At 43.6% G+C, this 21,850-nt stretch overlaps 1 protein-coding gene across 2 annotated transcripts in view; it reads right to left on the bottom strand.

Moving 5' to 3' along the window:
• The window catches only part of LOC146811663 (serine protease 27-like), a 275,582-nt gene that overhangs the window by 212,237 nt on the left and 41,495 nt on the right, over positions 1 to 21,850 (bottom strand). For both annotated transcript variants that reach the window (XM_085618635.1, XM_085618636.1), the window contains exon 2: positions 9,333 to 9,359. In XM_085618635.1, the coding sequence (XP_085474761.1) occupies positions 9,333 to 9,359 (27 nt within the window). The remainder of the gene's footprint in view (positions 1 to 9,332; positions 9,360 to 21,850) is intronic.

The raw sequence follows: 21,850 nt of genomic DNA on the forward strand, positions 1-21,850 counted from the left end.
TGCCTGTGTATAGTTTTTCCCTTGGTGTATTTTAACAACTGCAACAATGAAAAACATTAAAAAGAGGAACCTGTAACTAATGGCTTCATGTTTAAATGGTTGAAAATATCTAATCTTATTTTTGTGAGAGGTGGTAGGACTCAGACTTAAGTAGGCAACGTTTGGGCTCGTGCCCCAAACTCAATATCAGCATGTAGTGGGTATTTTAGTATACAGCTCATACTGTGTTTACTAAGCCACAGGCCGTCAGAGGAGACAGAAAGATACACTATTCACTCTGGTAACCAAAGGCTGACTAATGAGTAAGACAGAGAGCAACTAATTTAAAATACATAAAATCCCATGGACATTGAAATAATGAAAATAAGATAAGACATTGGGGGAAACTAGCCCAATCAAACTTTACCGGGGATTTAAACAATCTATTGTGGGAACAATATGAAGCGTAATTAGAGAAGCCAGTCTGCACTTTGAAGGGTGACTATCGGGAGCAAAATCTTCCCCAAGATGGTTTGATAAAAATTGTTCTCGGGCCCACAAAGATCTAAAAGAATGTTTCAAAACAGTCCCAAAAGACAAGAGGCGCATTGCACAGTGCAGGACCGCATATAAAAAAGTAATTAAACAAAGGAAATTGGCATTACAATCACAGACATGGGAAGATTTACGTGATGCAGCAGATAGAAGAGACCCAAGTGCATTCTGGAAAATAATTAATAAACCTTGTTTCCAGGATACCACTGCTCCAGTAATCGGCACATCCATCCTTCCAGACTAATGGTCTAAACATTTCGAATCACTGTATAATCATTCAGATGGACACATTAGGGGTGATGGGAGACCTTGCCCATGGGTGTCTAAAATTGAATTTACATTGGAGGAAATGGTAGTGGGCATTAAAGGGCTGACACAAAATAAAGCCCCAGGCCCGGACGGAATCCCCCCTGATCTCTATTTAAGTAGGGTTGACCTCTGGGCCCCAATCCTCACAAGGGTAATAAACACAGCAATTGCAACAGGTATGCCACGATCCTGGTCGGAGGCCACAATAGTCCCAATTTTTAAAAAAGGGAAAAAGGATGATCCTCAGTGTTATCGACCCATATCTCTAATCGATGTGACAGCTAAAGTTTTGGGACGTGTAGTTTTAAATCGCCTATTAGATTGGGCCGCAGAACACCAAATATTCACGGATCTGCAATATGGGTTCAGGAGTGGAAAATCAACTACAGATCAATGCCTGAACCTCTACCTACTAGTGGCTAAATATACAGTTGCAAGTGATCAGGCTGTATATTTGGGGTTCATGGATCTCTCAGCCGCTTTTGATCATGTTAACAGGGAAATGTTATGGGACCTGATGATCAGATTAGGGGTAGATCAGGGCCTAGTGGATATTTTAAGAGCACTCCACTGGAACACCTCTGCTAAGGTGCGTTTTAATTTGGAGGGTGATACTACGGCACCTTTCCCTTGCACGAGCGGGGTGAGACAGAGATGCATTCTGGCCCCGTTCCTTTTCTCACTGTATATAAATGAGCTAGAACAGGCTTTGTGTAAATTGAATGTTGACACCCCTAGAGTAGGTTCCCGACCGGTTCCCGTGTTGTTGTACGCTGATGACGCGGTACTTTTAGCCCGTACACCTAAAGGCCTCTATAGTTTGTTAGATGGGTTCGTTAGTTTTATGGCCAATTTAGATTTATCTGCCAATCTAACTAAGTCCTTTGTATTGTTGGCTGGGTCTAAACCTTGTAAAAAGTTTTTATATAAAATAGGCACACACAACATGGAAAAGGTTAAGACATTTTCCTATCTGGGAATACTTATTGATGGGCTTTTAAATTTTAAACTTTTAATTGCTCAAAACTAGTGGCATCCACAGGGGCCATAATGAGTTACGGGCGCAGGCTGGGTAGGTGGTCCCCAGAACAGGTAATGTATTTATATGGCTCAATCTGTTGCCCCAAAGTAATGTATGGGGCAGAAGTTTGCGGTTTTGTATGTACCCAGCAAATACAGATTGAGGAGAACACATTTCTGAGAAAGATCCTCCAAACCCCCCAAAGTATATCGGCTTATACCAGCCATGCCGAACTGGGAAGGGCATACATGGAAGACCTGATTAAGATTAGACCCCTTACGGCCTGGCTAAGAATCTGGACCAATACAGAGGCAGGTCTGAGCAGACAAATAATTAGAGATTGCTTGGACAGAGACAAGGGAATGTGCATTCCGTGGTTGAATTATGTAAGGACTGCTCTGGAGGGACTGGGTTGCAGGGACCTTTTTTATAATCCAACAACAATAATCCCCGAGGACAAACTCAGAGTTAAAAGAATCTTTTATGGAAAAGAGAGTGTAGGTAGAGCGGCTCTTGAAGAATGCAAGCCCACAGTTCATGCCCATAGTATGGTAAAGACAGTAGAAGGAATGGAACCGTATCTCGCCCTTATGTATAACGCTCAGGACAGGTTTTTAATTACCCGTTTTAGGTTCAACCTTTTACATCACCTGTTGGCCGATCCACCTGGTTTTACTCTTACAGTTGAACAGAAGGGTACCTGCGGCTGCGACAATAGGTCTCCGCAGGATACCCTTCACTTTGTTTTATTATGCCCTTTTTACTCGGTACCCAGACGCAGATTTTTAATAAGGATTTTTAAACAAATGAAGTTTAGACACGCTAAGGTTGCTCTTTTATACTTACAAAGGTCTGAGAACCCATTAACATTGGCTTGCACTATAAACTTTATTAAAGTCGCAATAAGACTTAGGAATACTAGGGGTCAACTCTGAATGAATTGCCGATAAATGAACTTTGTGTACCCATTGTATTTGAAATGTATCGAATGATGTTTTCTTTTTAATGCATTTTTGTACTTTTATGATATTTTTTAAATATCGAATAAAGAAATTGATGATGACTAAAGGAAACAACATAGATCCACACTGCTAGGGCTAGTATGAGACAGCTTTGTCCTTGCCAGTGGTGGCTGGATGTCACAGCAGTAATAATCTCATCCAGACCACGGGCCAAACATTTAGCCGCAGCTATAACAAGAGCCCCTCTGACATACGGGATTGCCGCATTGCTTACTATTGGGCACAAACTCTTTGGTGCGATTGCCCCAAACACAGTGGGCAAAAGTCTAATGCTCCGGCCCTATTAAATTTACAGGTGGCCTCTTCTGACATACGTGGTCACTGTGGCGCACTGGTGTGTGATTGATGCTTCCTGAATGGTGCACATCACATAGCTGACGTCACAGCGTACTTCTACTGGCATATGGGGTTCGTTGGCCTGTTCGTGCACACGGGAAATGACCCGATCAGTGTACAGCCGCTCTCCTCACACCTTACTCAGAGGAGTCCTCTCAGTAGGGCTCTCTACAGGACCTCGCTCCCTCCAAAGCTCTCCTTTTTCTCCCAGGGCATACTGGTTTTGGCAAGCAGGCAGGGAATAGTGCTCGAGGCTCCAGGGAAGTAATCTTGGTTTCCCTGGTTGATCTCCCCTCACCCAGCAGGGAGATTATCTGGCTTTGGCCCTCAGTCCTAGTGAATGGCAGAAGTCTTGTATATCTTCCCCTTTTCATGTAGTCCATCTGGCTGCATAGCAGATGACACAGTTTGGGGTACTCAACCTCACTTTCTTATAGTCCTTTTTCAAGCATCAAATGTGATTTAGGGTCTAGCTCTTCAAAGTTTTATGTTGGGGGTCTACTTCTATTGAAGTGGACACTTCTCCTTTTTATCTTTCTTCATGAAAAAGTTATGCCACAACAGGCACGACTCTGAATCTTACTGTCCACAATGTACCTCATGGGAGTGACCAGAGTTTACATCTGGATGTCAGCCACAGTGATATGTTCATCAAAGGGCTAATCCCAGACCCCCAACCCTACTCTTTGTGATTCTCTTTCAGGCCAATCTCCCTTACTGAGCTGTGTCCAGGACCCTTTCTTGAGATCTATCAATGAATCAAAGAGAAGTCTATGAAATGTAAAGGTAGTCTGTTCTGTGTCCCCACCCAGGCTCTTATGAATACACCAATCCACACATCTGTCTGGGGGATTCCTCTTCTCCTCATGTCTTCACCAGGCAGGTGTGGGCTTTCTCACTGATGTAGGTCAGTGGTGAGTTAAACACACAAAAGCTGAACCTTAATAAGATGAGCGAGCCTGTAGACATCACTCCAGTGACATAGGGTAAAAAGGTCCTGTTTACTACTACTGATCACTGTGGGGTATGCTGCCACCACCATGCTTGTGCTGCTTAACTGCTGGTGAAAGTGCTGGACTCCACCACTATGATGGTAGCACTTAGGGCACCCCTCTCGGTCGAACAAGTCAGCAATCTGTGAGACAGCTCCATGTCATGGCGCACAAGCATGATCCGTGTTTGCCTATGACAAAAAAATCAGCATTGGGCATATAGCCAACAATACATTTGGGCACTCAGGGCAGGCGTATAGGTCTCTTATCATGCATAAGACTTTTCTGTTCCAACAAATACACACCCCTAGCTCTGAGGTCCATGGGACGATAGGTTCTCTGGTTGAATGTTAAGTGTTTGGTGATGTTTTAGCATTTGCACAATTTTAGCTGTCAGCTCTTTGGCATGGTTCACAGCAGCTTTGCCATGGTACAGATTCCAAACACTCTCAAGCACTGCTGCAGAGATGGCACAAGTAAAACTGCCCACTTCAGCAGCAAATACAGACACTGAAGCAGGGTGTTGGAACAATGGAAAATGACAGAGGGTCTGAATATACCTGCCCCAAAGGGAAGTGGAATACCTACTAGAGTCCAGGTAAAAGGTGTGGGGGAGCAGACCCCTCTTGGTATAAGGCCAGACTCCACTCATCCCCCAAGAAAATAAACGTTTTCCCTCTTTGAAAGTAGCAGATCAGGGTCTTGCCCCCAGATCCCCTATACTTTTGGCAGGGGGAGTCCACTGATTGTTACCCAGAATGCCCTGCATTTATTAATAGGAAAACAACATAATTATTGGACAACAGCCTTGCCCATCCACCTGCTGTCTATTGACTTCTTATGGGGAAACAAAAACCTGGTGGGTAGATTGCCTGAATAATAGTAAGCCACTGCTAATTACTGTAAGCCCCAATCTAGTGCATTGTTTTTGCCAACCATGCCCCCTCAGAGGGGTAACACAAGTAATTTAACATTTTTCTCAGTACGACACCCTAAGTGGAATTGGAATGCACAGATGTTGATCACCTACTCACTGTGCCACAGGAACCAAGCTGCACCTACTGACAAGGCTTAAATATGTCAAACTTTTGAGGGGACTTGGCCTTTCATTTCAGTCTGAACTATTTGTTCCCCTTGGAGCAAGACCAAGGCTGATTGGCATACGTCTGGTTCTCCTCAGAGGTGCCATGGTGTGCAAAATAATGATGGGTTGGGATAAGTCCCAGTGTCTGAAATGAATTCTAGCATTACATCCATCACTCTGTGGTTTTCCTTAGTCTCTGTTTGCATTCAGTCAGAAGCAGAATTTTGTGTTCTACATGGGTCCTTGCGCTGTCGAGGCTCTCAGCCGAGTGATCATTTTTAAATATGATTTTGTTAAAATCTCCGTCATTCTGCTTTGCCACATTCCTCTTTGCGGGCAGAAATCAACTACAATTAGCTGGTGAATTCTGAATTAGTCTAGATTTTTTGCCCAGTGCTAACTGGGACTGGTACCCTCACAGCATTATATCTACAAAGGATGTAATGCATTGCTTCACCCCCAAGGGGTAGGCAACTGCTATAAAAAACAAGCATTTGCAATGCAATAGGTCTCGCATTTGCGGTAGTTTGAGCTAATGGCATTGTAAATGACAATGCCTTTTACTTATGATCTGAAAACCCGCAAGCGGTGCGTAAGCATGCACTTTGTATTTATAGTTGTTGCTTATGAGAAGCACAGCTGGCAGTAACTGCGCCTCTTTTACTGCCAGCCTCGCTTCTCATAAGCTAGGACTAGAAGTACAAAGTGCGTGTTTATGCACCGCTTGCAGGTATTCAAACACACAAATAAAAGACATTGTCATTTACAATGCCAATAGCTCAAACTATTGCAAATACGAGATCTATTGCATTGCAAATGCTTGTTACTATATTAATACTGCTTTATATTTTATAGTTAGCTGTCTTTTACAACTAGTACTACCCTTCCGGTGTGAAGTACTCTGTTGTCTATTGGATCATGTCTGTGTTATATAAGCCTCTTAATAAATAAATAAATAATATACACCCGTGTTTCACTACATTAGGGCTGCAGCAGCTGCCTTATGGCTTTATTACAAAAAGAGGGTGCCAGATCGCATCAATAGCCATGAACACTGCATTTTTGCTAGGTGAAAGGGCGTTGCAAAATAACAATCAATTATATGAATATCAATAAATACATTTTCATGAATATCATTCATTTGTAACTTTGAAACCCCTTGCACTGACTCTAGAAAGCTGTTGACACTTCATTCCAGACACAACAGCCTGGTATGCAATTATTGACAAGGCAGACAACAGAACTCATAGTGCCTGCAAACACCAAACAAACTCAACAGCCTTAACTCATTCTGTTATTTCGAGCCAGCCTCGTGCCCCCTACCCCACGCGTTATGCAGCAGCCATGTGAAAATAGACCCAGATGCTGCAACACGGTTCCTATTTAAACCTGAACTTTAATTTATGCAGACAGAAACGAGGTAATTTCAGACAAAAAAATATTACTGTAATTGTGATAATTACTACGTCCATAATAACTTCTTTGTTTGCCCCACTGTTTACTTAAACGGAAGGTCGGGTGGAGATGTATTTGGAAGCTGATCTAACAGATTCCATCTTTGACGTGCTTCTAAAGTAACCCTGGGCGTAGTTTGCAAAGTGGCGCTACGTGTAGCTACGCGAAGTGCACTTCGCACTACGCAAGATACACGTAGCTCTAGGCGAACTCCATAGTGCGCTGTTCGGGATGATTGCACAGTGCCGGATGCTTGTCCCCACTGTGCAATCATTGAAAACGGCATCTCGCACAGTGCGAGATGTCGTGTTCTGCCCCTCGAGTAGATTTTTACTCGAGCGGCAGCTTTCTCAAAGCGGACAGGTAGTTTCTCATCGCGAGCGGTCACGTGCATACGCGACCACTCGCAATGAGAAAGCTGACCTCCCGGCATTGAGAATTTCACCGGGAGGTTTATTTTCCACGCTCGCGATTGCCAACTTAATGTTGCTGATCGCGAACGAGGAAAAAGTCTCGCCGGGATGTCATTTTGCTCGCTCGCGGTCCCCAACTTGACGTTGAGGACCACGAGCGAGCAAAAAATGCGAACTACGCTACGCTACGCATTTTTGCACTGTGCTACGTGCAATTCGCGTAGCATAGTTCGGGTCTACCAATGCCTAATAGAGAAAACCCTCAGGAGTTTTCGCAATTTCTCAACCAGAACACCGACTAGCAAAATAAACACTGGAATTAATTCCAAGATAAGACAGGAAGTGTACCATAAGTGTCGACCCTTTGTCACCACTCACACAGAAGGACGATCATTAATGTTGGAAAAGTATTTCCTCACAGTGATCAATTTAAAGAAAGAAAGCCGGAGCCTGGTGAGTGATTGCAAGGGAGGGGAGGGAGAGCAGAGATGGGTGGAGGCGCTGGGAAAAGACAATGAAAGCAATATCAGTGCGGCTCTTGTGAAACAGGCACTCCGCTGATAATGTATGTTCGTAATTATCAAACAAGCTGGGTGGGGGTGGAAGGGAAGTGCACGGAACAAAACAGGCACACATCAGGTAGGAAGGAGAAAGTCCTTTCAGAAACAAGCATTTGCAATGCAATAGGACTCACATTTATGCGAGACCCATTGCATTGAAAACGGTAGTGCGGGCGGGAAAGAAGGCACAAACAGGAGTGGGGGGGGTGAGGGGGGACGAGAAGTCACAGACTGTGGGAGGGGAGGACAGAGTGGAGAAAATAGTGTTCGGGGTAAAGGGGCCAGTAACCATGGAACGATACAATGAGGACATGGCTGTCAGGAGGAGGGACTAACAAGCCTAAAACCAATCGGAAGGCAGCATTTTGCACCTAAGCCAATGAAAAAGATGGGCGGAGGTTCCACGATGCTTCCCCACTAGACTGAATACTGCATGCCTTGCTTAGCAAAAGTCGCTTTGTTGTCTGCCAATTAATTAATAAAAGAAATAAGCCATCCCTGCGGGTAATTTTGTATGTGACTTTCAGGCTAATGCAGCCCTCTGCAGCAGGTACCGTAATCCAATGAGCTGACATAAATGGATTTTTTTGTTGCAAACTCACACGTACAGATACTTTCCGGTGTGACCAGGGGAGGTCAGAATGAAATATTTTACACACACACATCACCTAGACTTTCCAGTGAAAAAATCTTTCCACGAAGAGAGCAGAGCCAGGGTGGAGTTGTAATTTGCAGGCATGATTGACATGATTCTTCATGTCAGTGCTGCAACGGAGGCTAACATCGGATTTTAATTACATAAATACATAATTTTAGATGTTTTAGAACAACAGTCTTGGATTTGAAATTTAAGCTCTTAAAAAATATAATATTATGTAATCGTTTCTAAACCATTTCAAGTCGCTGAAGCTCCACTATTTTGTAAATTTAAATATTCAAGTCTGACAATATATTCCGTCTATGACTGTAGTGATTCATTTCGCTTCTTTGATTTTCAAAAATTGAGTAAAATTTTGACATTGATGATAATTTATTCATTTATTGCACTATGCGAGTTCAATGGTGGGATTTATAACAAATGCAACATGACCTAATATTGTAACACTAACATATTTGCGTACTATTACATATTCGAATTTAGAAAGCAATTTATGCAATGTATGCAAAAATGCTGCAAACATATGTATAGGACAAATGACATGCTCAAAATTGGTGGATTTATTTTTCCACTTGTATTTTACATTACTCAAAAGTTTAAAAGAGGATAGAGGGGTTTTGAAGGGGCCATACATTATAAGCAAACAAATAAGTCCACCAAAGGCATTGCAAGTCACCCTGAAGTTCCAAAGCCTTACTCAACTTACCTATAGTCATGTGTATGCAAGGTCACTTGGTGAAATCCTTAACACAATGATAATGTGTACATTTTCCAACAAATACTTACAATCTTCCACATTTATTGTTATCATTTTATCAACTAGTGCCGGGTCGAAGCTTTGGCCTGCACAGCGCTCCTGATACAAGGCTTGGTGGCCATGTATCAACAATCAAGCAATGAAACAATGGGTAAAAGGATCTTCGAAAATATGTATATTAAGCATCTCACCTTGTGCAGAGGCCATTCCAAGGAACCCTGGAAAATAAAGAAAGTGGACAAAGTCAAAACACTCTGCGACACCATCAGTGGCTTAAGACAAAGTCAAGTTGATCAAGTTGATGGAAAATGTTGGATGAAGAAAATTGGAAGCTGGTGTCCTTCACAGCCCTGTGAAATTAGGCTGAACCAGGTATGTAGCTATCAATAGTGTAGCTGGTGCAGTGGCACCAGGGCCCAGAAGTATGAGGGGCCCATTTCACCTCAATTCATGGCTGTATTTTATTGTCAATCCAAGTGATGGTGGGGGGACAGTTTCATTGCACCACTGTACAAAACCTGTTTCTGGAGTTGAGGAGGTGTCAAGTTTGTCCGGCCCAAAACTGTTGATCCAGTAGGGGCATAGCTGCAGGAGAGGGTGTTTGTGATGTTACATACCCCTAATATATGTATTCTCTAGTATATAGTTGGGTACAGGTGCTTTCAGTCTGGTATGTTGAAGTGGCTGATGATGTCACCTAGGATTTTTACATGCACACACAGACAAAAACATAGACACACATTCTCTCCTCTCTGTTTTTAAACTCTTAAAACTGTTTCTTATTTTGCAGCATAGTGTCTTATAAGCCCTCTTAACAATCTGCACTCCTATCCCTTCCCACTGCCCTTTAAGCCCTCTCATGCTCTACTTCTTAAATAAAGGCCATTATTTATGAAAAGTGGCGCATTGCTGTGAGAAAACAGCCATGCATCACTTTTCATTGCGCCCTCCTTGCGACCCCAATGATGCGTACAGTATGACACATCATGTCGCAGTTACAGATACGTCAGTATTTCTGGCGTATCTGTAGGCGCAAAAATTACGCATTGCTGGAGTGTGTCACAAAAGTGACGCAACCCCAGCAATGGGTCATTACACATGGGCAAGTCCCATGTTAAATGTGCCTACGTCAGTCTGACGCCTGCCATGAGGCAGACTTAAGATATTGATGCATTTGCGTCCTAGAAGTGGCGCAGTGAAATCCTATAGATTTCACTGCGTCACTTCTATGAGGCATTTTGCGGGGGAAGGCCCCCCTGCATACATTATACCTGGCACAGGTAGAATGTGGTGCAGGGGTTAACAATGTGACGCATCTACCTAGATGCGTCACTTTGTAAATATGGTGCAAGAAGGCACATTTTTTTCTCCGCTGGTGCATCACAAAAAGTGACACACCGGCAGCGCAAAAGTGACGCAAGGGCTCATAAATAAGCCCCAGTGTATTTTACCATGAGAGACCTGCATGATAGTTGGGAAATTAGAACTTCAATTTTCTCCCCACTCCCAATCTTACTGACCAAGCTATGCCCCTACGAATCAGTCCCTGGAAGGATTACAAACAACAGTAATGAATTAGATTGTTTATTTTTGTAAGTTTTAGTTCAACTATGCTTCATTCTCAATGGTAGTGAGGGATATTAATAATTGTGGAACCGGGGGATTGGAATGACTGCAGTGCCAGCTAGTATAAGGGCCTTTCACATAGTCTTTACGCTTTTGATGCTGTTAGCCTGCACAATGGGCCTGGTAGTCTAAGTGAAAGCATGGTGAGATTATCAATGAACGTACAGTTTTAGCATCTTCATGAAATGGTGCAACAAAGAAAATGTATATTTTCTGTTTCTATTTAAATGTATAATCTTAAAACATACATTAGACTTTCCAACATGTGATCTAATTCACTGAGGTTAATGACCAGTCTTAATGGAAGATATTAAACTGAACATGTCATCATGTAATATTTGCTTTCACAGGTGGTTGCAGCCCACCATTACAGCTCATTCTATTGGGACATACTGTCAAAAAGCAGTGCCTGCGGTTGGAGTTGGTGACTCCTGATGAAAAGTTTTTTAGTCATGAATTATCCTCAAACATAACTATGTAAAGCAGTAAAAGACAAGGGGGTATATTCACAAGAATGTGTGATAACTACCGCGAGAGTAGAGTAACGCAACTTTCAATATCGCAGCCCATCGCGGGAAAATAACCCTGTGTCAACGTGGAATTCATAACATGGTGGTGCCATACGATAGTCTGCCGAAAACGCGGAGACTGTGCGCGATACAACCACCCCGATGGAGATAAAAACACAAACCACAACACCAGAAAACCTGCGATTAGCCCTTCCACGATGAGGAAAGCAGAGATAAGCACCACGAGGGCAGCAAACTCATGCGCAATGCGGGAACAAGCACAAGAACAGCACACGGAAAATGGCACTGAACAAAATACAGCAACAGCGGAGTACCAGGGATGCACCCTGGCCAACTGCAGAGGACAACATGCACACCACTACATCCAAGCACCATGGAAGGACAAAACCGACAGGCACACTGCATGAAAGAGACCAGTAGCAGACAAATCAGATCTGCAGGAGCGACACACCCACCGTGCAGCATATGCACATAAGCAGAAGTGCACCTCGACATTGGCAACATCCCGGTACAAACAGCAACCCCTCCACAACTGAACACAGGACACTACTGGATCGGCAAATGTGCACAACCAGGCAAATCACATCTGTAACCCCAGGGATACGTAACATGACAATGCACAATTCCAACCTGTAACCTGCAAATATATTTTATTCACACATGCAGTGCAATTGGATATCTTCTACTGTCCCATGATTGCCACGGATGGATACAATGTGACGTGCTCATGAGAAATAGGTGTCAATGATGTAGTTCCTACGGGCAATTCCTGCCGCAGCTGCATTGGGATGTGGGCCACCTGCCCCATCACCATCATCATCGTCCAGTACCTCTGGAACTGGGATCCATGGGGCCCTGGTGCGAACACAGATGTTGTGCAACACACAACATGGAACGATCGTCTTGCACACGACGTCCGGGCTGTACAGGAGTTTCCCACCTGTGCAGTCCAGGCACCTGAAACGTGACTTCAACACGCCAAATGTGCATTCAACGATGCCCCGGTGAGTATGTGGGCTGCATTGAACTGCCTCTGGGCGGGAGTGTTCGGGTCCCGGCGGGGTGTCATCATCCAAGGGCAGAGTGCATATCCTTGATCACCTGTGACAGTGCAGGGAGAAAAGAGTCAATACTTGGTTTGGCAGGATGTGATGGCAGGCCCACCGATTCAGTGACACCTATGCTGGCTGTGTGTAGGGTGAGTGTAAGCCAGTCCTCAGGGAGTAGCTGGTGCTGGCAACAACTCCAACAGACATCATGCACTCAGACATGCAATGTCAGAATCACAAGTGGGGATGACTCGAGTCGCACAGGGCCAGTGGCCCCGGATACACAGCAGCCGACACGGGCCCACCGCCACGGGACGCTGACCTGAGGGAGAATGGGGCAGGGTCATGAGGGCAGAGCAGTGCCTCACATGAGTCACTGCTGCATTCCACATCTCCACACGTCAAGCTATTGTGTGGCTGTGGTGCCATGTAATGTCTGTATTGGTTGCAGGGGTAGCCCAGGATGACCATGGAGTGGTGTAGTCGTGTCTAGTAGGTGGTCGTGTAGTCTGACATGTCGAATGTGGCTTGGTCACGTGTGCATCCCCACAGTTGTGCTTTGTGCGTTGGTGGTTGTGGTATGTGTGGTGTGTTGATTTGGTACTTACCAACGAGCAGTCCCGTTCCATATGTGCCACCCTGGAAGTGCTGGTTGATGATGGACTGTCGGAAGATGAAAGAATCGTGCACACTGCCTGGGTAGTTGGCGATGACATTGGTGAAGAGTCCCCGGTGGTCCACTATTGCCTGCACATTGATGGAATGTTTGTGCTTTCTGTTGCAGTAGTGGTGTGCAGTATCCACAGGGGGCACAAGTGGAACATGTGTGCAGTCAATTGCCCCCAACACGGCCAGGAATCCGGCTATGGTGTAGAAGCCTTGATTTGTCTCCAGCTGTTCCTGCGAAGTGTTGGGGAAGTGAAGGTACTGAGGTCTGAAGCTGAGGATGGCATCCAGGACAGGCATGATGAACTTTGATAGGGCTGGCTGTGAGACTCCTCCGACTCTGGTGGTTGTTGGTTGGAATGTCCCAGAGGCCAACAGGTGCAGCACAGCCAGCAGCTTTGTCTGAGGTGGGATGTTGGTTGTCCGCTGTATTTGTACTGTCAGCCTGTGGGCAATGATGTTCAGGATGCGGAGGATGGTTGTCCTTTTGAGACTGTAGTGGGCAATGACATGCTCTGGAGTAAAGTCTGTGAGGATGGTGCGCTTCCTGAAGGTCCGCTGTCTTTGTCAGCGCTGCCTCGGTGGTGGTCCGGGTGGGGGGGGCGGTGGCGGTCCAGGTGGGGGTGGTGGCCCTAGGGTTGGTGGTGGTGGGTGACGTGGCCCTCTTGGGGCTCCGAGCTGCATGATGAGTAGCTCCATGGCATCTGTTGTTCTTCAGGTGTGACTCTGGGCTGGGCTCCCTCTATCCTGACGGTTGTTGTCCGGCTTTGCACCAGGTCAGAGCAGCTGTTAATTTCCTGCAGCTAACGTGCCTTATCGCATGTTTTTTGTTCTTATCGCCGATCTGGCTGGTCGTTGTGAATGTTGTGGAGTGGTGTTGTCATGGCTTTTTGCTCTGGCACACCTACTCTGCATCTCATTAGCAATAGTTGCCGGTGTCATCTGTGGCGATGTTTTTTGAGGATGCTATCGCCGAAAAACTGGTGGTATCAGCTGTTAGCACCAGCTTGTGAATGGGGCGGTATATTTAGCGTGACTTTGGCTGAGCTAACGTGCCGGTAACTTGGCGATAGCTCCTTGAGAATATGCCCCTATATTTTTGTCAAATAGTATTAAGGCCATGATATTCTGGTGCCATACCTTGGTATGAATGGTTCAAAGCTTAGGTAAATTCAAATTGTATCTGAAATCATAGAATATACAAGTGTCAGTTACCACGCTTACCTTTTCGGGTTATACGCAAACGATATGCCCATAGTAACCCAATGGTTGACGTTTCTTTTCCCATGCCACAGCTAGGTATACACATTCATACACTGGACATTGTGTCTTGTCATGAACTTTTTTTGCCAAATTATTGTTACTTTTTTTCATCACCATCTATTTTACAACATTCTTCCACTATGGTCATAATCTATTATGTCAATGATGTAGTTCCTACGGGCAATTCCTGCCACAGCTGCATTGGAATGTGGGCCACCAGCCCCATCACCATCATCATAGTCCGGTACCTCTGGAACTGGGATCCATGGGGCCCTGGTGCGAACACAGATGTTGTGCAACACACAACATGCAACGATCATCTTGCACACGACGTCCGGGCTGTACAGGAGTTTCTCACCTGTGCAGTCCAGGCACCTGAAACGTGACTTCAACACGCCAAATGTGCATTCAACGATGCCCGTGGTGCGTATGTGGGCTGCATTGTACTGCCTCTGGGCGGGTGTGTTCGGGTCCCGGAGGGGTGTCATCATCCAAGGGAGGAGGGCATATCCTTGATCACCAGTGTCAGTGCAGGGAGAAAAGAGTCAATACTTGCTTCGGCAGGATGTGATGGCAGGCCCACCGATTCAGTGACACCTGTGCTGGCTGTGTGTAGGGTGAGTGTAAGCCAGTCCTCAGGGAGTAGCTGGTGCTGGCAACAAGTCCAACAGACATCATGCACTCAGACATGCAATGTCAGAATCACAAGGGGGATGACTCGAGTCGCACAGGGACAGTGGCCCCGGATGCACAGCAGCCGACACGGGCCCACCGCCACGGGACGCTGACCTAAGGGAGAATGGGGCAGGGTCATGAGGGCATATCTTCAAAGTTTATGATGCTCACTAGGGCCATCTAGGCGCAGCTTGCGGTACCACACCTACACATCTCATATTTATATAAGACCTTCTATAAATGTTCCTTCATCAGCTTAACATAGTTTACAACTTAATCAGAATTAATCTATAATTGTTTTGTCACATTTCATAGCTATTCATTGTATATATGGATATAGCTATTTGAATGTACTTGTGGTACTGTCTTGCATGCAATGCATTAAGGGAGGATCAAATTTGACCAAAAGTTTGATGCTCACTAGGGACCTCTAGGGGCAGCTTGCGGTGCTGCGCCCACACATCTATGTTAGACCTATACATTTCTCTTCGTCAGCTCCACAGAGTACAACATAATCCGGAATTAATATAATTCTTTTGACACGTTTCAAAGCTGAAATGTACTGTGGTACTGTCTTTCATCCAATTCATTATGGGTAGGGTGGATTATTATTATTTTTTTTAAATATACTTTATTCAGAACATTTGGGTGTTACAGATATAAAATAACCAATCCCATTCAGGGTGGTATACATGACCTTGACTAGGTAATGCACGCAGGCATAAACCTATCAATTTTCCATCTAGATATGTTTTTCATAATGGAAATACACCTTTATGCTAAAGTGTATTCCTAGATTTAGGTTACGCATTCTGCCCAATTCTTTTGTTTCCATATTGTTTCTGCTTCTTGTTTTCCACGTTTTTTAATATCCACATAATAAAAAAGCATTACTTTATCAAGAGCAATATTTATACAGTCTTTTGTAGCAAAACTTTTATGTTGGCAGACTCCAAGATTTCTTGTGACCCATAGGCTTTCTTTCACACACGATAATATTTTCCACAGCATATTTTGTTTGCTTTTGGTACATGTTGGAAAACCATAAAGAATTGGTTCATAGTTTATATTGTCTTGACCTGTGATCCCCTTTATTAAATGTCCTATGGTTTTCCAGTTTTTTTGCACAAAATGAAAATTCCACAAGAAATGTAGTAGTAGTAGGGTGGATTTACCATATCTTCAAAGTTTATGATGCTCACTAGGCAGATCTAGAGGCAGCTTGCGGTACTGCACTTGCATATATCACATTTATATTGGACCTCCTAAAAATTTCATTTCATCAGCTCCACATAGAGTACAACTTAAGCAGAATTAATATAATGATTGTTTTGTCACATTTCATAGTTAATAATTGTACATATGGACATAGCTATTTGAATGTACCTGTGGTACTGTCTTGCATGCAATGCATTAGGGGAGTAGCATATGTGACCAAAAGTTTGATGCTCACTAGTGACCTCTTGGCGCAGCTTGCAGTACTGCACCTACACATCTATGTTCAACTTTCCATAAATTTCCCTTCATCAGCTCCACGTAGAGTACAACCTAATCCAGAATTATTATAATAATTCCTTTGTCATATTTGAAAGCTAACAATTTTTTGTTTTGAATGTACTGTCTTATATGCAATGCCTTATGGATAGAGTGGATTGACCATATCTTCAAAGTTTATGATGCTCATTAGGAATATCTATGCACAGCTTGCAGTACTGCACCTACACATCTCACATTTATATCAGATCTTCTGTAAATTTTGATTCATCAGCTCCAAATAGAGTACAACTTAAGCAGAATTAATATAATAATTGTTTTGTCACATTTCATAGCTGATAATTGTATATATGGGCATAGCTATTTGAATGTACTTGTGGTACTGTCTTGCATGCAATGCATTATGGGTAGGGTGGATTGACCATATCTTCAAAGTTTATGATGCTCACTAGGGGCATCTAGGCACAGCTTGTGTTACTGCATCTACACATCTACACAAGGCTGGGGGGAATGGGTGTGGTGGATCTGGCCCTGAGTTGGTTTCAATCCTACCTGGCTAACAGACGGCAGGCAGTGGCTCTCCCCCCCTATCAATCAGATGTTGTTGACATTGGGCATGGTGTATCCCAGGGGTCCGCGATCCGCCCAATATTATTCAATGCTTATACGAATCCATTGATGGCTATTATCAAGTCACATAATGTTAGTTTTGTGAATTATGCTGATGACACTCAGCTTATTGTGTAATTGGAAGGGGATCATGCTGTCTCTTTAGGAAATTTTCATGCCTGTATGCAAGAAACGGTACAATGGCTGAGAAATAACTCCTTGCAATTTAATAGCAATAAAGCGGAGATCCTACAGTGTGCGGAAGGAAATGTGCCTTCCGCACTTCCAATTGGCTTCTGGCCTATCCCCACGGATGCACCTTTGGTACCCGCTGAGACGGTACGAAACCTAGGAGTCAGCTTCAATGACAAGCTGAACCTATAGACTCAAGTTAACAAGATTGTGGGGAGTAGTTTTTCATTCATTCGAGTACTTCGGAAGATTCTGCCGATGTTACCAATCCAGGCCAGAGCTTTAGTGGTAAGGAGTGTTATTCTGAGCCGTCTGGATTATTGCAATGCTTTGCTACTGGAGTCTCCTAAGTATCTGATTGGGAGACTCCAGAGAATTCAGATGGTGGCAGCAAAGCTTGCTCTACTGAGACCATGACGGTCATCAGCATCTCGGGCCTTGGCGGAACTGCACTGGCTTCCTGTATTACAAAGGCTACAATTTAAATCACTCTGTATTGTTTTTAAGGTGTTGCATGGGCTTGGGCCTAAACAGCTGCAGAGCAAATTTGGGGGCATATTAACAAGGTGCGGCGATAATATTATCGTCGCTTTAGAGCCCGTATTATCGCATTATCAACAAGGACACGCTAGCGTGTGTATCCTTGCATTTGCGCCCCTTGTCAGCACGCGTCCCATCGCATCGCTAATGAGATGCAAAGGAGGCATGCCTGACCAGACTCCCTTGGGTAAATATCGCTAACCCAGCTTCCTCATATTAGCAACGAGGGTTAGCGATATTTAAACTCACGTTAAGTATGCCTTAACGCAGGAATTTAACATCTGTTAAATTCCTGGCTAAGGCATACCTAACATGGGGGGTGGATTGTGTGGCTAAGACCACAGGCCCTATCACCAAGGATTATCACCAAGGATATTGCCGTTTTCCATGGAACATCGCTGGAAAACCAGCGATGTTCCATGGAAAACATCACTATCACTGGAATAATTATTGCCATTGTGCTAGGTGTTGTTAATACAGCACTAGCATGGTGATAATTATCTGCGATAGCCGGCGATAAAATTCCTCACGCTAAGAGCGGCCAGCGATAATTATTGCTGCCGCTTGTTGATATGCCCCTTGGTTGGTATGCTGCTACCCGTACTCTTCGCTACTCTTCCGCTAATCTAGTAAAAATACCGAAGATCAAAAGAGCAAAATGGGGGGGAAGAGCCTTCAGTATCGCAGCTGCACGGTTATAGAATGGTCTTCCCACTGAACTGAGACAGGTGCAGGACCTCTTGCTGTTTCGTAAAAAAATAAAAACTTAGCTCTTCCCTAGAGTATAAGCATTTCAAACATGGATTGACTCTTCTGTAGCACATATGGTGGCAGTGTACATGTATCTCAGAACCAGGATGCCCGTAGGGTTACAGTACACTTTACAAGTATGAATAACAATAAAAATAACAATAAAAACACATCTTACATTTATATTAGACCATCTGTGAATTTCCATTCATCAGTTCCACATAGAGTACACCTTAATCAGAATTAATATAACAATTGTTTTGTCACTTTTCATAGTTAATAATTTATATATGGACATAGCTATTTGAATATACTCGTGATACTGTCTTGCATGCAATGCATTAGATGAGTACCATACGTGAGCAAGCGTTTAATGCTCACTAGGGACCTATAGGCACAGGTTGCAGTACTGCACCTACACATCTATATTAGAACTTTTATGAAATTCCCTTTATCAGCTCCGTATAGAGTACAACCTAATCTGAAATTAATTAAATAATTATTTTGTCACATTTCAAAGCTACTTATTGCAAAAATTGAATGTACTGTGGTACTGTCTTTCATGCAATGCATTATGGGTAGGGTGGATTTACCATATCTTTAAAGTTTATGATGTTCACTAAAGACATCTAGGTGCACCTTGCGGAACTGCACCTACACTTCTCACATTTATATATTATACCTTCTATAAATTTCCATTCAACTTCTCCACATAGAGAACAACTTAATCAAAATTAATATAATAATTGTTTTATCAAATTTCAAATCTATTAATTGTATATTTGCACATAGCTATTTAAATGTACTTGTGGTACTCTCTTGCATGCAATGCATTAGGGGACTAGCGTATGTGACCAAAAGTTTGATGCTCACTAGGGACCTCTTAGCGCAGCTTGCTTTATTGCACCTACACATCTATGTTAGACCTTCCATAAATTTCCCTACATCAGCTCCACATAGAGTACAACCTAATACAGAATTAATATAATAATTCCTTTGTCGCATTTCAAAGCTAATAATTGTATATATTGAATGTACTGTGGCAGTGTTTTACATGCAATGCATTATGGGTAGGGTGGATTGACCATATCTTCAAAGTTTATGATACTCATTAGGAATATTTAGGCACAGCTTGCGGTACTACACCTACACAGCTCACATTTATATCAGACCTTTTGTAAATTTCGTAGGGTACAACTTAATCAGAATTAATATAATAATTGTTTTGTCACATTTCATAGCTGATGATTGTATATATGGACATAGCTATTTGAATGTACTTGTGGTACTGTCTTGCATGCAATGCATTAGGAGCAGGGTGGATTGACCATGTCGTCAGATTGACCATATATTCAAAGTTTATGATGCTCACTAGGGACATCTAGGCACAATTTGTGTTACTGCATCTGCACATCTCACATTTATATTAAAACTTCTGTAAATTTCCATTCATCAGCTCTACATAGAGTACAACTTAATCATAAATAATATACCAATTCTTTTGGCTCTTTTCATAGTTAATTTTTTTATATATGGATATAGCTATTTGAATATACTCGAGGTACTGCCTTGCATGCAATGCATTAGAGGAATACCATACGCAATAAAAAGTTTAATGCTCACTAGGGACCTGTAGGTACAGGTTGCAGTACTGCACCTACACATATATATTAGACCTTTTATGAAATTCCTTACATCAGCTCCATATAGACTACAGCCTAATCTGAAATTAATGAAGTACTTGTTTTGTCACATTTCAAAGCTTATTATTGCAGATATTGAATGTACTGTGGTACTGTCTTTCATGTAATGCATTATGGATAGGGTGGATTTGGATTTATCAAATCTTTAAAGTTTGTGATGCTCACTAGGGACATCTAGTCGCAGCTTGTGGTACTGCACCTACACATTTCACATTTATATTAGACCTTCCATAAATTTGCATTCATCAGCTCCACATGAAGTACAACTTAAACAGAATTATAATAATAATTGTTTTGTCACATTTCAAAGCTATGAATTGTATTTTTGGAAATAGCTTTCTTGAATTTACTCATGGTACTATGCATTAGGGGAGTACCATTTGTGACCAAAGGTTTGATGCTCACTAGGGACCTCTAGGTGCAGCTTGCGGTATTCGACCTACAAATCTATATTAGACCATCCATAAATCTCACATCGTCAGCTCCACATAGAGTACATCCTAATCCTAAAATAATAAAATAATTCTTTTGTCACATTTCAAAGCTAATAATTGTATATATTGAATGTACTGTGGTACTGTTTTCATGCAATGAATTATGGGTAGGGTGGATTTACCATATCTTCAAAGTTTATGATGTTCACTAGAGACATATAGGCGCAGCTTGCGGAACTTCACCTACATATCTCAGATTTGGAGAGAGTGCAGCAGGTTGCGCCATGGTGTCAATGTCCAGGTAAGGAGAAGGTGGAATGCATAGTGGAGGAGGCCCGGGGGCGAGTCGCCCAGGCCTAGCATGTGTAGATGACGCACTCTCAGTGGCAGCTCATCCGCTTTCAAGCAGTGCATGAGGAACAATTATCACATGAAGCCAACTTCCTGATGTGATCATGCCATGTTTCCATTACTGGCGGGAGGGTGGGTAGGGCTGCTCCACTCATGGAGAAGGGCAAGGGCAGAGTGGCATGCCCACTCAAGTGCACCGTGACTATTTGGTCGGCCCGCTCAGGCAGCCCAAAGCAGTCATGTGCACTGTCCTGTTCACAATGCAGGCTGCATTACAGCCTGCATGGAGAACATGCCCATCCCTCCAGCTCCTGGCTGAGCGGCTCATCCTGGTGCCAATGACCAATCCCAATGCCGCATTGCAGTGTTGATTGGCTTAGGGGAGGGAGCCTGGCTGCCTACTTCCTGTTCCTGGAAGCAGAGTCACATGAGCAGGAACAAAGAAGACATGGGACCTGGCCTACAGGTAAGATTTCTCTCATTTAAATATTTACAACACCCACTCACACACTGCCCCCCACGTCCAAGCACCATCCAGTGTTCTCTCCGGCGTTTCCCACCTCCCAGCTGTCCAGTCCCCCTGCAGCACTTCTCAATGGCGGCCGCTGTGTGGCCATGCGCAGCGGGTGTACCACTGGTGTGCCAAAGGTTTATATGGAGTTATGACGCATACCATTATGTCGCATTCCATTACAATGGATACTAATACTAGGCATATTGTAACTGTAGGGACGGTGTTAGATTGTGGAGATGTACACATTACCATTGCCACTTCAGTGAGTGCATCCCTAAAACTAACCCGTGCACTCCAAGCAAACCCTCAACCC

The sequence above is a fragment of the Triturus cristatus genome, chromosome 7 (assembly GCF_964204655.1).
Source record: "Triturus cristatus chromosome 7, aTriCri1.1, whole genome shotgun sequence".
In the NCBI taxonomy this organism is placed as follows: Eukaryota; Metazoa; Chordata; class Amphibia; order Caudata; family Salamandridae; genus Triturus; species Triturus cristatus.